General features: G+C 40.2%; 1 protein-coding gene across 1 annotated transcript; it reads left to right on the forward strand.

Annotated features, from left to right (window-relative positions):
- The first annotated feature begins 1,417 nt into the window (after positions 1-1,417).
- Positions 1,418-4,903, forward strand: LOC147888259 (coniferin beta-glucosidase-like). Its single transcript, XM_087393402.1, has 13 exons — positions 1,418-1,745; positions 1,854-1,920; positions 2,101-2,159; positions 2,267-2,342; positions 2,442-2,513; positions 2,640-2,727; positions 2,818-3,079; positions 3,161-3,279; positions 3,463-3,680; positions 3,795-3,823; positions 3,935-4,031; positions 4,207-4,309; positions 4,452-4,903. The coding sequence occupies exons 1-13, from the start codon at positions 1,527-1,529 to the stop codon at positions 4,681-4,683; spliced, it is 1,641 nt and encodes a 546-aa protein (XP_087249528.1). The 5' UTR covers positions 1,418-1,526; the 3' UTR covers positions 4,684-4,903.
- Positions 4,904-12,848: the final 7,945 nt, after the last annotated feature.

Raw genomic sequence — 12,848 nt, forward strand, 5'->3', positions numbered from 1 at the left:
TTCTAGTGAGGACAATCTCCATATTAGATGGAGTGCTTTGATCTTGGTTCAATGGCTTCAATTGAGGGGGAATTGAGGTCAAACTAGGATGGTTGAGGTGAGCCTTGCCCCGCATCCCTCCCCCTATAACCCCCTCTTGTTGTTGAGGGAATTAGCACACTCCTAGGAGGCCCGATAAGAGGGGCTTCTTCTGCATGCTATTGGCACTTACTAGCCCCAGTAGCATTGTTCTATTCATGCTCCATGACAAGGGCTAGCATTGATTGAGCATTCAAAGTTGGCATTGAAGCTCTAGCCCAACATCCTTAAGTTTCATGATTCTAGCCTAGCATTAGTGTGTGGAGCAATTCTTTGATGAAAGGCGATGGAGCTTTTTGTCAAATGCGCCAAGAGTGAGATAGTTGGTGATTTGTAGTGTCAGGCTCCATGAAGTCTCTCTCTCTCTCTCTCTCTCTCTCTCTCTCTCTGCCTCTGTCTCTGTCTCTATCTTTGTCTGTCTATCTGTCTATCTGTTTGTCTGTCTGTCTGTCTGTCTGTCTGTCTCTCCATGAAGGCTTTGGAAAGGAAAAAAGTTTGGCAAGAATTGTTGGAGGTGGTGGCAGTTGTTGGTGAAGCCCATTGTCAAAATGGATCTTAGGCATGTGGGGATGTGCGGGGAGTATAGACGATTGCTCTCTAGCTTGCATGAAATTGCTGAGGCTGTTTATACACCAAATAGTCCTCGAGGCTGGGTGGCTGTTTGAACCAATCGGAGACCTTTTTTAGGTGGGTGGACATCTCATTACACACATGTGGGGCCCCCATGACTGAAGCTTCCAGTCCCATGGTTTCGATGTCTTGCCACTCCCAAAGCCCTTTTATAAGTAGCCCAGCTTGGTTACTAGTGATGGGCACAGTTGTGTGTTCAGGGTCTTGTAGATTGTTGATGGTTTTTTAAAATTACTTAAGAATACTTTGTGTTACTTTGGCCATGATGGATAGCTGGTGTGTAATCCAATGGGCTTTATTTGGGCGGCTTTTGCGGTGTATAAAGAGCTTGAGTGCCGAGAGAAGTTGAGAGGTCAAGCCCCTTTGACAAGCATACGTGGCGAATTGAGCCGGTATTAAAGTGCAAGAGTACGTTGGTGTCGGAGTTCAAGAAGGAAAAAGAAAAACGAAGGAAGTTGGGACGTGGGTGTTTGAAAAGGAAGGTGACGTGGCGTGGGGCTAGAGACAAAGTGAGGTGCATCAACTTATTTGAGTTTGGGAAAGTGGAGAGGGATGGAAGGAGCACGTGAGAGGGGGCACGTGCAAGGCATGGAGGGAAGGGAGGATGTTCATGCTGGGAAGAGGTACTCTAAACTAATAACGTAACGCATTGCTCGTGCTCGATAAACAAAAGCAGCCTCCTCGTGCATGCTTGTACTCTTGTCTCTTCCTCCATCGCCATCGCTCTTCGCGTTTCTCAAACTTTCGACAATGTGACCCTCCTCCCCTTCTTTAGCCTCCCCTCTCCTTTCATCCCATTGCACAGCCCCCTCCCACCCATGGCTTCCCTCCCATTTGCTCCCCTTCTCCTCCCATTCCTCCTCCTCCTCCTCCTCCTCCTCTCTTTCTCCCCTCCTGCTGCCACCTCCTCTCCCCCCTCCAGCCCCCTCTCCTCCCTTCCCCGCCCCCTCGCTTATGAATTCCCCAACAACACCTACATCGACAGAAGTTTCTTCCCCTCCAATTTCACTTTCGGTGTCCTCACGATGGCCGTCAAGGTCACTGCCAGCTTTGCTTGCATTGGTTTTGCATTGCTCGTTCCCAGCTCTATGCTTTGTATCACTGCATTCCCATTGACAATCTTGATATTTTGATCGTCGATGCAGCATGAAGGAGCGGGTGCCGTGATCGGGAAAGTCGACAGCATTTGGGATACGTACGCGCAAGTGGATGGTGATTCTCTTGACCTCTCCATTTGATTTTCGATGGCTGCACTCATTTCTGAAGAATCACGGATTTATGATGGCGTGGCAATGATTCCGGTGTAATGTAGTCTAGACCGTTTGCTCTTTTCATTAGCATAGACGTAGCTTTTGTTTGCTCGACGAGGCTGAAGCTCATTGCCGATGACAGGGATTGTGCTCGATGGAACTTTGCCGGGCGAGGCAGGAGATGAATACAATCGATACAAGGTATTACCATCTGCATCATTCACAAAGTTGCTATCAGACATTACGCGGATATCGATTCTGTCTGCGAACGCTCTTGTTACCTGTTCGTTGTTTGCCCCGTGCTCCAGGAAGACGTCCAGCTATTGGTGGGGTTAGGAGTTGACGCGTATCGCTTTTCCATCGCTTGGACCAGGATTTTCCCAAGTGCGCATTCTCTCTTCCCCTTCCATCAAGTTAACGCGCGAACCTGAGCATTCCAAACATGCTTTCTTTTTTTAATTCGGAATGTCTGCTTTTGGACAGACGGTACTGGAGATGTGAACACCGACGCGATAGATCATTACAATGACCTCATCAACCTTTTATTGGAGAATGGTATGGAAAGTTGTAACTTGTAAGGGTGCACTAGCATGTAAAAGTAGAATTAGAAGCTGCAAATACAAGACTCTTCTGTGTTGCCAAATCTTGCCCGTAATATTGCCTTATCTTTCTCTGAATCAGACATAGAACCTCATGTAACCCTTTGGGCAGAGGATCATCCTCAAGCGCTTGAGAGTGCCTATGGTGGCCTGCTTAATCCTCTTTTCATGTAAGCTCTTCTCTGGTGCGCGGTGTGTTAATATAGCTTTCGACTTGAAAGCCTTACTGAATAATATTTTTCTTTCTCTCCGATCCCCAGAGAAGATTTTGTTATGTATGCCAATGTATGCTTTGCCGCGTTCGGGGACCGTGTCAAGTACTGGATTACTTTCGACGAGCCCAACGACTACACTAGTCTGGCCTACGCTTCAAGCCAGAGTCCTCCCGGGCGTTGCACTCCCGGCGTTACTCTTCACGGCAATTGCTCCCAGGGCAATTCCTCTACAGAACCTTACATCGTCGCCCATAATTTTCTGCTTGCCCATGCTGCTGCTTCGAAGCTCTACAAGGAAGATTACCAGGTGAGGTTTCTTCTTTGAAGACAAGACTTCTTAAGTGCCCGTCAACGCAATGAAAACTGAGTGTTTTACATCTTCCGTCAGATCGATCAAGGAGGCTTCATTGGTATCGCGCTTTGGTTCAAATGGTACGAACCCCTCAACAACACGGATCCCATCGACTTAGCGGCTGCCGAACGCGCGCAAGCTTTCTATTTCGGATGGTACGCACATTAAGGGTAGAAACTTGGAGTTGACAACTACTTATTGTCCTGTATATGCCTTGAGCGAGGATGTGTCGCCTGCCCCCTTTCTTGCCAGACGAGGGAAAACCGACGGCTGAAATTTTGCTACTCCCACAAATCTCAAATTCTAGTCACCAGCTCTCATTTGAGTTTACTGTGCAGGTTTATGGATCCTCTCATATTTGGTGATTACCCAGACACAATGCGTGACATGCTGGGGCCTCGCCTCCCGACCTTTACAGATGAGCAAGCTGCAAATTTACGTCGGTCGTTGGACTTTGTGGGGATTAACGCAGTCACAGCTCTCTACGTCACGAATAGCTCAGAACTTCAAGATACATATGACGGTTATTTTGAAGACATGCGAATTCAGACGACAGGTCAGTTATACTTCTACAGAGTTGGATCTCATAGCTGACATGCTTTACTCAAAGGTGACTCTTGGAATGTCGAATGTCCGTGTACTGATAGTGTTCTCATTGTGCACATTGCAGCGTACAAAGACGATGTTGTTATTGGCGAGGTAATTTTATTCTTCAACTTGTTCTAAATTTATACGTATGCTTTTGGCTTAAATATATGGTTCCTCGTGCAAAAAAGGCCAATGTAGCGATGAATTTTTGTTGTCATGCAGGGAGAAAATGAACATTCCGTGCCATGGTGTTTATCAAGCATCATTGCTTACATGAGAGAGCATTATGACAACCCCCCAATGTACATCACAGAAACTGGTATATAGCTATGCACACGCCCTTTTAATTTTTAAAAACATTTCCAATTATGGACTTTATATTGTGATGTTGCATGCATGTGCTTCATATTTTCCCCACTCATGGTGGGTTTGCTAATTGCATTTGCATTTGTGAGATTTAACATTCCTATTGTGGTCGCAATTTTTGCAAGTAGGATGGGGGATTTCTGCCTCATCCAACTTTGAAGAAACCTTGAATGATACAGAACGTGTAGAATACTTCTACTCATATTATGCTACCCTAAGTGAAGCAATAAGGTATGTGCATATGCAATTTATTTTAATGTTTTGACTTAAAGAGGAATATCTTAACCACTAAAACAAACAATAAGAGGAAGCTTGAATCTCTTTATGTTTTTTAGGAAGTGTGGGAATCTAATCTGGTGATTTTGTGATGAAGGGATGGAGGAAATGTACGAGGTGTTTTTGCTTGGTCATTGATAGATGGATTTGAGTTCTTTTTAGGACTCAAGGTTCGGTTTGGACTATTTTATGTTGATGATGAAATGGAGCGTTACCCAAGATTGTCAGCTCTTTGGCATAAAATGATCCTCTCTAGCAACAATTCAAGAAATAGTTTTGATGACAAGAATTATTGGCCTAGTAGCAATAATAAGTTAATTACAATGTAATGGATCAAAATTATTGTACAGTAAACACATGGTCTAAAAAGGCTAAGAATTAAACATTACTCAATTTTGAAATATGTTAACCTTATGAAAGCTTACATGATTATAGAAAAGATAATCACACAAGGCAATGTAATTGCCTGAGGACAATTGTATCAAAAGGTGAGTGTGTATATTTTCAATATATGAGGAAAGAGTTGACGTTTTTGAAGATGACAATTAATGTTCTACCCCTTGGAAAAGCAAGGAAGCAATCGTAATCTCCTCTTGCCTTCTCTTCAAAAAATGAAGTGGGAAATTTGTTTGAGTCATGTAAATGGCATCAATTGTCAACATGTGGATCAAAAATTGCTACTAGAAATGAAAGTTAGTGGCAAGTGCAAATGCTTAAAAATAAAGCTCAAACATAGTTCAAATCAGTTAATTTATTTGATAAATATCTAATCTAACTGGTTTTCTTTTATAATCTAAAATTTAAATAGCCAAATCATTTGGTATATCCTTCTTCTTTTCCATTCTCTCTCTTAGCTTTTCACTCAAATAATTTTTTTAAAAGGAGAAACATGTAGCATTGAGGAGAAATTTAAAGAGAGCTTTTAAAGCCTCATAATTTCTTCTTACAACGGAGGCAACGTTGGGCAAAGCATTGACACTCATTAATTGTTTCCCACCACCTTGTGATATGCTAGCTAGTATCTTCATGCACTACAAATTAGTTTAAATACCTTGTATTTCACCTTAAGGGAAATGTTGAGCATTGTAAATGAAGCCATACTCACTCTTGCTATTGGAATTTGAAAATATATAATTGAAAACCTCATTGCATTCTATATAAGCACCGTAAATTTTTTGACATGCACACATAGGGCAAAGTAAAATAATGATATGTAAGTAATGCACTATTCAAACACATAAATTAGTCGCCTAGTAATAAAATAATAATGATTGTTACACATTAATAATATGGTCTAAAATAGCCATGGGATAAACATTACATAACTTTAAAAAATGGTAAGCTTATGAAAAACTAACATATCCATTGAAAAGATAAAAATGAGACAAGTTAGTGTATTTATTGAGAAAAATGGTATCCAAACACAACAAGACAAAGCAACTATAATTGCGCTTGCTAGACGTGCAAAATAGCAGACATGTCTATAGACGCAAATACAATAGTGAAAACACGGACGTGTCTATTAGCACGTCTATTAGCGCAATTAGTAATGTGTCTAATAGCATGTTTGCACTGTCTTTTAGACGTGGATTTAGATGCCTTTATAAACGCGCAACAAAGAATACAGAGAGTAATATTTTATTGCAAGCTGATAAATGTGCATCACTACTTTCCAAACATTGCCCATGATTACCAAAGCATATAATTTTAATAAAAATGTCAATGCTTTTTGGCAAACCCATGTATACAAAAATTCGGTGAGGTGAAGAAAATGAGAAAATATGTAAAATAGTTTTGCCAATATCAATGATGAGCTACAGTTCGATCTCATCCTCAACCAATGTTGAGTTCTACAGATACATTCAGCTCACTACTACTTGTGCTCTTCGAAATCAACATCACCAATGTCAGGATTGTCCCCATGTGTAATGGGTTGAATATCTGTATCTCCTATCTCATGATCATCCTCCTCTCATATCACGATCATCATCACCTCCATGGCCATGATCGTTCTCCATACAATCCATATTAGTAAATGTACTATACATCACTTTGGAACATGGCATAATAGGTATGACATGCCACCACTTATTATTATCCACCATTGGTTGATAGACAACCTCATTCAACCACAAATACAATCATGTTATTTTCCTTGCATCGAAGGTATCAAATATTTAAAAGTGAGTATTTTACTATATGTGTACAATACCCGTTCACATTGTTGTGGTAGTACTAGTATGTCCTTGCTTAAACTTTGTGGAGTCAATAGTTACAAAACCACTTGCAAGACATTTGATTGTTGCATTAGGGCCTCTTTCCACCATGTCCTTAAACCACTTGATATCCAAAACATACACAAAGAAGCGTCGAAAGTCAAGCTTAATAATATCTTAGATTATGCCATAATAATCATCCATGGCTCCATTGGCTCTCTCAAAGCTAGCAATAATGCCACAATCTTGTGTGTTTCTCTTATCATCAATCCGTTGTGTTCGAAAATGCTTGCCCTCACACCATATAGCATTGAACATAATACACTACACCAAGACAAAATCAATCGAATAAGCAATCTAAATTGTTGAAAGCTCCTAACTTATGCATGAGATTAGGCTATATACCGACCTTGCTCATGCATCCTCTAGCATACTCCCATTCTTCCATTGTGATATGCATCCCCTCGTCTCTCTCTACTCTCCATTTCGTCAAGTAGCCAATTTCACAACTATATGCTTTGAAAGTGCTCTTAGATGCTGAGGGTATGGCACACGAGATTTGTGGTGTTTATGAAAGAGGGCCCTTTCTCCTTGTCTTCTTGCCTTTGCATCCTCGCATCTTTTCACCCATCTTTTCATCACATCACTATTAGGCATGCAATAGAGGTTGATATTATTAAGCAACTCCATGTCTATTACTTTGCTCCTTCCTTTCCCTTGAGGCACAATAGAGGTGATCCTTAGGTCTTCATCATCTCTCCATAGTCATGGGAGAGAGCTATCCACATCAACAAGAAACTCAGAAATATATACAAGACAACATGACCCGGAGACAGAAGATGGGAATTCCTATGGGCTTGTCGTGCTCACCCATTTGGTGCCCTATTTTACTTTGAATACAAGTTTTGCATTAATCTGGCTAGACAAGCAAATGGGATATTCTAAAATGGTTTTAGTATCCCTTTAGGCATATTGATGACATTTGTATGGTCAATATACCTAACCCTATGAGGTTTTTTTCCCATGGTGATTATTGTATTTACCCTTTAGATTTCGTGGAGATTATCGCTGACACCACTACATTCTGTTGGCTAGAGAATGGTTGCATAATTGGTACCAATGCCAAATTTCTTAGCACAGAGATTATTATCACATTCATACATAATGGGACATTCATCATCCTCAAATATGAAGAAGGATTCCCTCCCTTTAAAGGTGTCAAGATTCATCAAAGTGGAAAGAATAGACCATCAAAGCTATGTTATATGGGTATATGCTCTCAAGTTATGCCTATCATTTACATTCATAAACAATCCTAAGCAAGCTAGGTATTTTATCCATAAACTATTCATATACTTTTATGATAATGGAAGCAATAGCCTAAGACTCAAAAGAATTGTATGTAACTTTCTCAAGGGTGATTTCCTTAGCGCTCTGATCAAAACTAAGCATCTAATAAAATTCATATAAATTCTCTCTTTGTAAAGTATTAGCATTCATTGAAAATTGATGGCTGTAGGGTTTATAATCGACTTTCTCATAAATGAATTTTTAAAGGGACATTGATCAACATTCATGATCTAAATAAGCTTATTCAGTTATCAGTCATTTCTAAAGGTGGGCACCATGATCCCCTCCATATGAGGGGGCATGGTGACCCTTGTAGGGTATGGGGTTGTGTTTGTGTGGGCAAATGGTTGGGTGCATGCGCACGCGCGCGCGCACACACACACACACACACAAATATACACTCTTTACACTGTTGTAATGTTTGAATAACCTTCAAATAATGGACCATTAAAATGGTTTGGGTGTTTAATATCTAATCAATCCTTCAAGTGCTCCAAAACAAATAATTATGGCTCATGATAGCATCATAATGTTGGACTAGCATTCAATCATGGACCATTAAATTAAATTAAATTAATTTGGGGGTTAAGTATTAGATCAATCATTCAAATGCTTTAATACAAAGAATTATGGTCCATGTTACGTGTTAAAAACCCAAACTTCACTCATGTACAAAGTCATGAAAGAATGGTCGAAACGTCTTGATTATGGAAAAGGATTACATATACTATATAGTCTAATATTCCTCTATATGCTTCGAAACCAAAAGGCATTATCTGTGGCTTTGCGCATGAACCCAAGCATCACAACCAGTGATACGTACATACAGTTTGGTGATATATAGGATGGGGACCTTTGAATGATGGTAGTATCGTGTATGGTCACTATGGACTAAAGGTCCAAACTACTATTTTTGGACTAGCTTGAGAGTGCTCATAAGGTTACACAACTTTATGACTAAATGAGGCTCAATACTCAAATTTAATGTGGTAACCATGGGCATTAATACGTGACTTTTCATGGAATTCCTCATGTATTATGAAATGACACGTTGAACCAAACCGACTGGTTGGGTCTGTGGCATTAAAAAACTATATATATAACCCTTGTAAGCCATAGATGCTCACGATATAGCTTCTTCTTATCGACACATAGAGCCTCTACTTATCTTCGCCCTCAACCACGCACAACTGGCTCCCGTAACCCTGAGACTGACCTCACATAGTGGATGTCAAAAGAACCTTACATGTAGCGACACCCCAGAATACAAGCTGTGGCATAAGACTGATACTCCTAGCTTGACATGGATCTTCTAACACTGCTCTTACTCATGATAGTTGGCGAGACAGACTAAGAGCTCAAGCAAGCTTTGAAATAGAATGCTTGCATACAAGCCGATGGAAGGCGTTGAGGTAAGAAGATATCAGCTCATTCGATATACTACGCTTGATCTCTACTATCATCTTTCATAAAATGCTAAGTCTACTCATTTCAGTAAGTAGCTCGTGACTAAGACTGTGATCGGTGTGGAAATTTGCCTACCTCTACTGATCAAAATGGTGAAACTCTTGAAGATCATAAACTTATGAGAAGTCTCTTGTACTAACTGGAGCCCTTGAGAGATTCCAAGTCCTGCACATACTTGCTGGTCGACACTTCGAAGAGCTGTGGTAAGGGTTTGTTCACACATATCTCTTTTCAGACACCTTGTATACATGGTTCGGTGTTTATTAAGGTGGCTCATGCGCTCATACAATGTACTAAGCAAAAAATCTGTGCGGTCAGAGATAATCATGCTAGTTTTCAACCTAAGTAACGATGCATGAGCAATGAGAGAGAGCGCATGTAATCAAAGTGTCTACCACCAATTATCAGACTAAAAAGAGCAACACGCATACCAGTCAATATAACTAGGAACCACAATTGGGAATAAATACACTCTCATAGAAATTTTGGATCAATATATTTAAAAAAAACAATGCTATGCTTAGCCCTATAATTTTTAAAGATCATTCATTAGCAAGATTAGCACCACCACTCACTGCCTCTTGTATGTAAGAGTAGTGCTGATATAGAAAAATGAATGCTTATATAGTCATATATATATAAATACATGGTGGCTTTATATACTGATTATTAATTCACCAAGACATGTCTATCATTACCAAGACTTGTGTATCTTTCCATCCTATATGGATTTGGCTATGGTACACCTGGGCCATGGACCTATGTGTGTGATAAGAAATGTGAATGACTCTGACGAGTCTTTTTTGCCCTGGCTATATGGGGAGATAAGGCAACAAATACAATAGTAAAAAGAAGCATTTTTTGGCTTCTACATGAGGGTATGCCCTATATTATGATGATCATGGTACTTACATATTGATTATTTGGCCATTTTTTCTTTGATAAGGGTACCTTATGATGGAAATTTCTCATGACCCCTTACTGGGGAATTTTGTATAATGCCAGTTCTAGAAAGAGTAATACATGGAGCATCTGGATACTTGTAACTCAGCATTGGGGTGCCACACAATGCACCGCCATCCACGGTCGATAAGATTTGCTAGTGTAAATATCTTATGATGTTGTGACATCGATAACAAATGGAGCTATGCTTTGAAGCCCGCAGTCCCAAAATCTAAGGTTCTTGTTCTAACTCATCCTTGTTGTGGATGGATGCAGGTGAGTGGAGCTCCTCTAATATCATTCGGTATTTATAATTTAGCAAATTTTCAATCCCTCCGTATAAATATTATCTTGTCACGTACTGTTCTAAATGATAAGTCTAAGATGGATAATGTTTGTCTTCAAAATGCGCGCACACACACACACACACAGACACACACACACACACACACACACACACATTTTAAACACTGTTACACACATATAACCACTAACATTCACATTCACACACACACACACACACACACACACACACACACACACACACACACTCACACACACACACACACACACATGTGCACGCGTGCGCACGCGTGCACACACAGACACACAGACACACAGACACACACACACACACACACACACACACACACACACAGACACACACACACACACACACACACACACACACACACACACACACACACACACACACACACACACACACTCTTTTCTACACTCCTACACACATTCATGTAGGTACTGACATTTAGACATTCATAGTATCCCCACCTTTCCCCCCCAACTCTTTCCCCCCTCCCCCCCCCCCCTTCTGACTTCTCCTGCCCTTGAAAACCCCCCCAATTAATCTCTGCCCTAACTTATCCATAGTCAAAGCTATTCCTCTTCTTAATATATGTGTATATGTGAATATTCATATATATATATAGATCTCTCTCTCTCTCTCTCTCTCCTCCTCCCTCCCTGCGTCTCTCTCTCTCTCTCTCTCTCTCTCTCTCTCTCTCTCTCTCTTTGTTTTCTCCCCCTCTCCCTGTCCTTCCCCCAAAATTTAACTCCCTTACTTATCTCTTTTAATTTTTCCCAATAAATCCATATTTTTCTCTAATCTTCCTTACTATCTAGATTTTTATCCCCCTTTGTTTGATTTTTTTCAATCTTTAAATTTATTTCCTTTTTATTAGGCTCCCCCCCTTTTTTTTTTAAAAGAAAAAAACAAAGGTCCTATTCACCTATACTTTCCTTTTGAAAAATTCCCCCCATTTTTCTAATTTTGAAATGTTCAATTTTTTCCTTAAAAAATTATTTTATTTTATGTGTCATAGTTACCCCCCTCTTTTCTATTTTTCGTCCTAAGCTATTTGTATTTTTTCTTTTTTTAATGGCTAATCATATTTATATTTATGATTGTTTTTACAAAAACCCAATTAAAACTACAACACCCCCCCTGCATTGGTTTTCCCCCTATCCATTGTTCTGTGCACTACATGCATTTTCATGTAGTTCTACCCCCCAAAAAAATGACCTATTACGCACCTCGCCTACCCTAGAACATACCTACATGCCCATCTGCCCGACTGTGGAGCCTATAAAAACACCTATGCTACCCCCCTCTCACTCCACTCAGTCTAGTAGGTAAAGCTAAGCATTTTGCTATGTGCAAAGTACTCCATATCCAGCCCAATAGTCACGCAATACCACCTTCTCCATAAGATTGGCATTGAGTGACTCTAGCACTGCTACTCCTGTGGCCATAGTCCTTGGTCTGCTACGTACTTCCACTGCCTCGACTGTTGGGCTCTCAGCTTGTATGTTGGCGGCCACTCGTGGGCTTCACTTACTTCTACCACGAAGTCTTGTGATTGGGGGTTCTTCATTTGGTGTGTCGCTCGAAGACTATGCTTAAGAAGATATCATGGCTTCTAAGGTATACTAGATTAGACTTGTGATTGATGCCCCTAGAATGCCTTCTAGCACACGATGGTGCATCTTCTCCATAGGTCACTAATTTTTTACTCGTCTTGGAATTATGTGAAGTCCACATAGGCATCTCCGTGTCCTACCTAGTGGGTCCTTGAGAGCATGGCTAGCTGGCTGGCCTTAGAACCATACTATGTATACCTCTTTATATATGTATATATTATTCTAATTAGCTCCTTTCCCCTTAAAAAATCCATTTTTCCCTTTTTAAAGTTATATGTTCTGTCTCGTTCCATTATATGTAGTGAATTAATATGTTCTCCTTTAAGGCCTTATGTTAGTTGTAAATCTTTTTTTATATTTTTTCCAGTTATGTATGCATGGTTTTTTTAAGAGCACCGCATGGCCATAAATCCCTAGTAAAGTCCTTATTTTTAAGGTAATTTCTTTTTCTTTACACTTATGATAGCATTCAAGCAAGGAATGTTTTCCATTCAAACTAGTTCTATGTACAAGTATCGTTATTGGGATATAGACATATGGGCATAGATGAATATACAGATTATCATCTTTTGTTGGAT

This window comes from Dipteris shenzhenensis, chromosome 22, assembly GCF_047967505.1.
Source record: "Dipteris shenzhenensis isolate YYH24624 ecotype China chromosome 22, Dip_SZ_1.0, whole genome shotgun sequence".
In the NCBI taxonomy this organism is placed as follows: Eukaryota; Viridiplantae; Streptophyta; class Polypodiopsida; order Gleicheniales; family Dipteridaceae; genus Dipteris; species Dipteris shenzhenensis.

Coding starts and splice junctions, on each gene's coding strand:
- LOC147888259 (XM_087393402.1), top strand. CDS start 1,527: ATGGCTTCCCTCCCATTTGCTCCCCTTCTCCTCCCATTCCTCCTCCTC. Junction 3,280..3,462: donor CAAGCTTTCTATTTCGGATG/GTACGCACATTA, acceptor TTTACTGTGCAG/GTTTATGGATCCTCTCATAT. Junction 3,681..3,794: donor CATGCGAATTCAGACGACAG/GTCAGTTATACT, acceptor TGCACATTGCAG/CGTACAAAGACGATGTTGTT.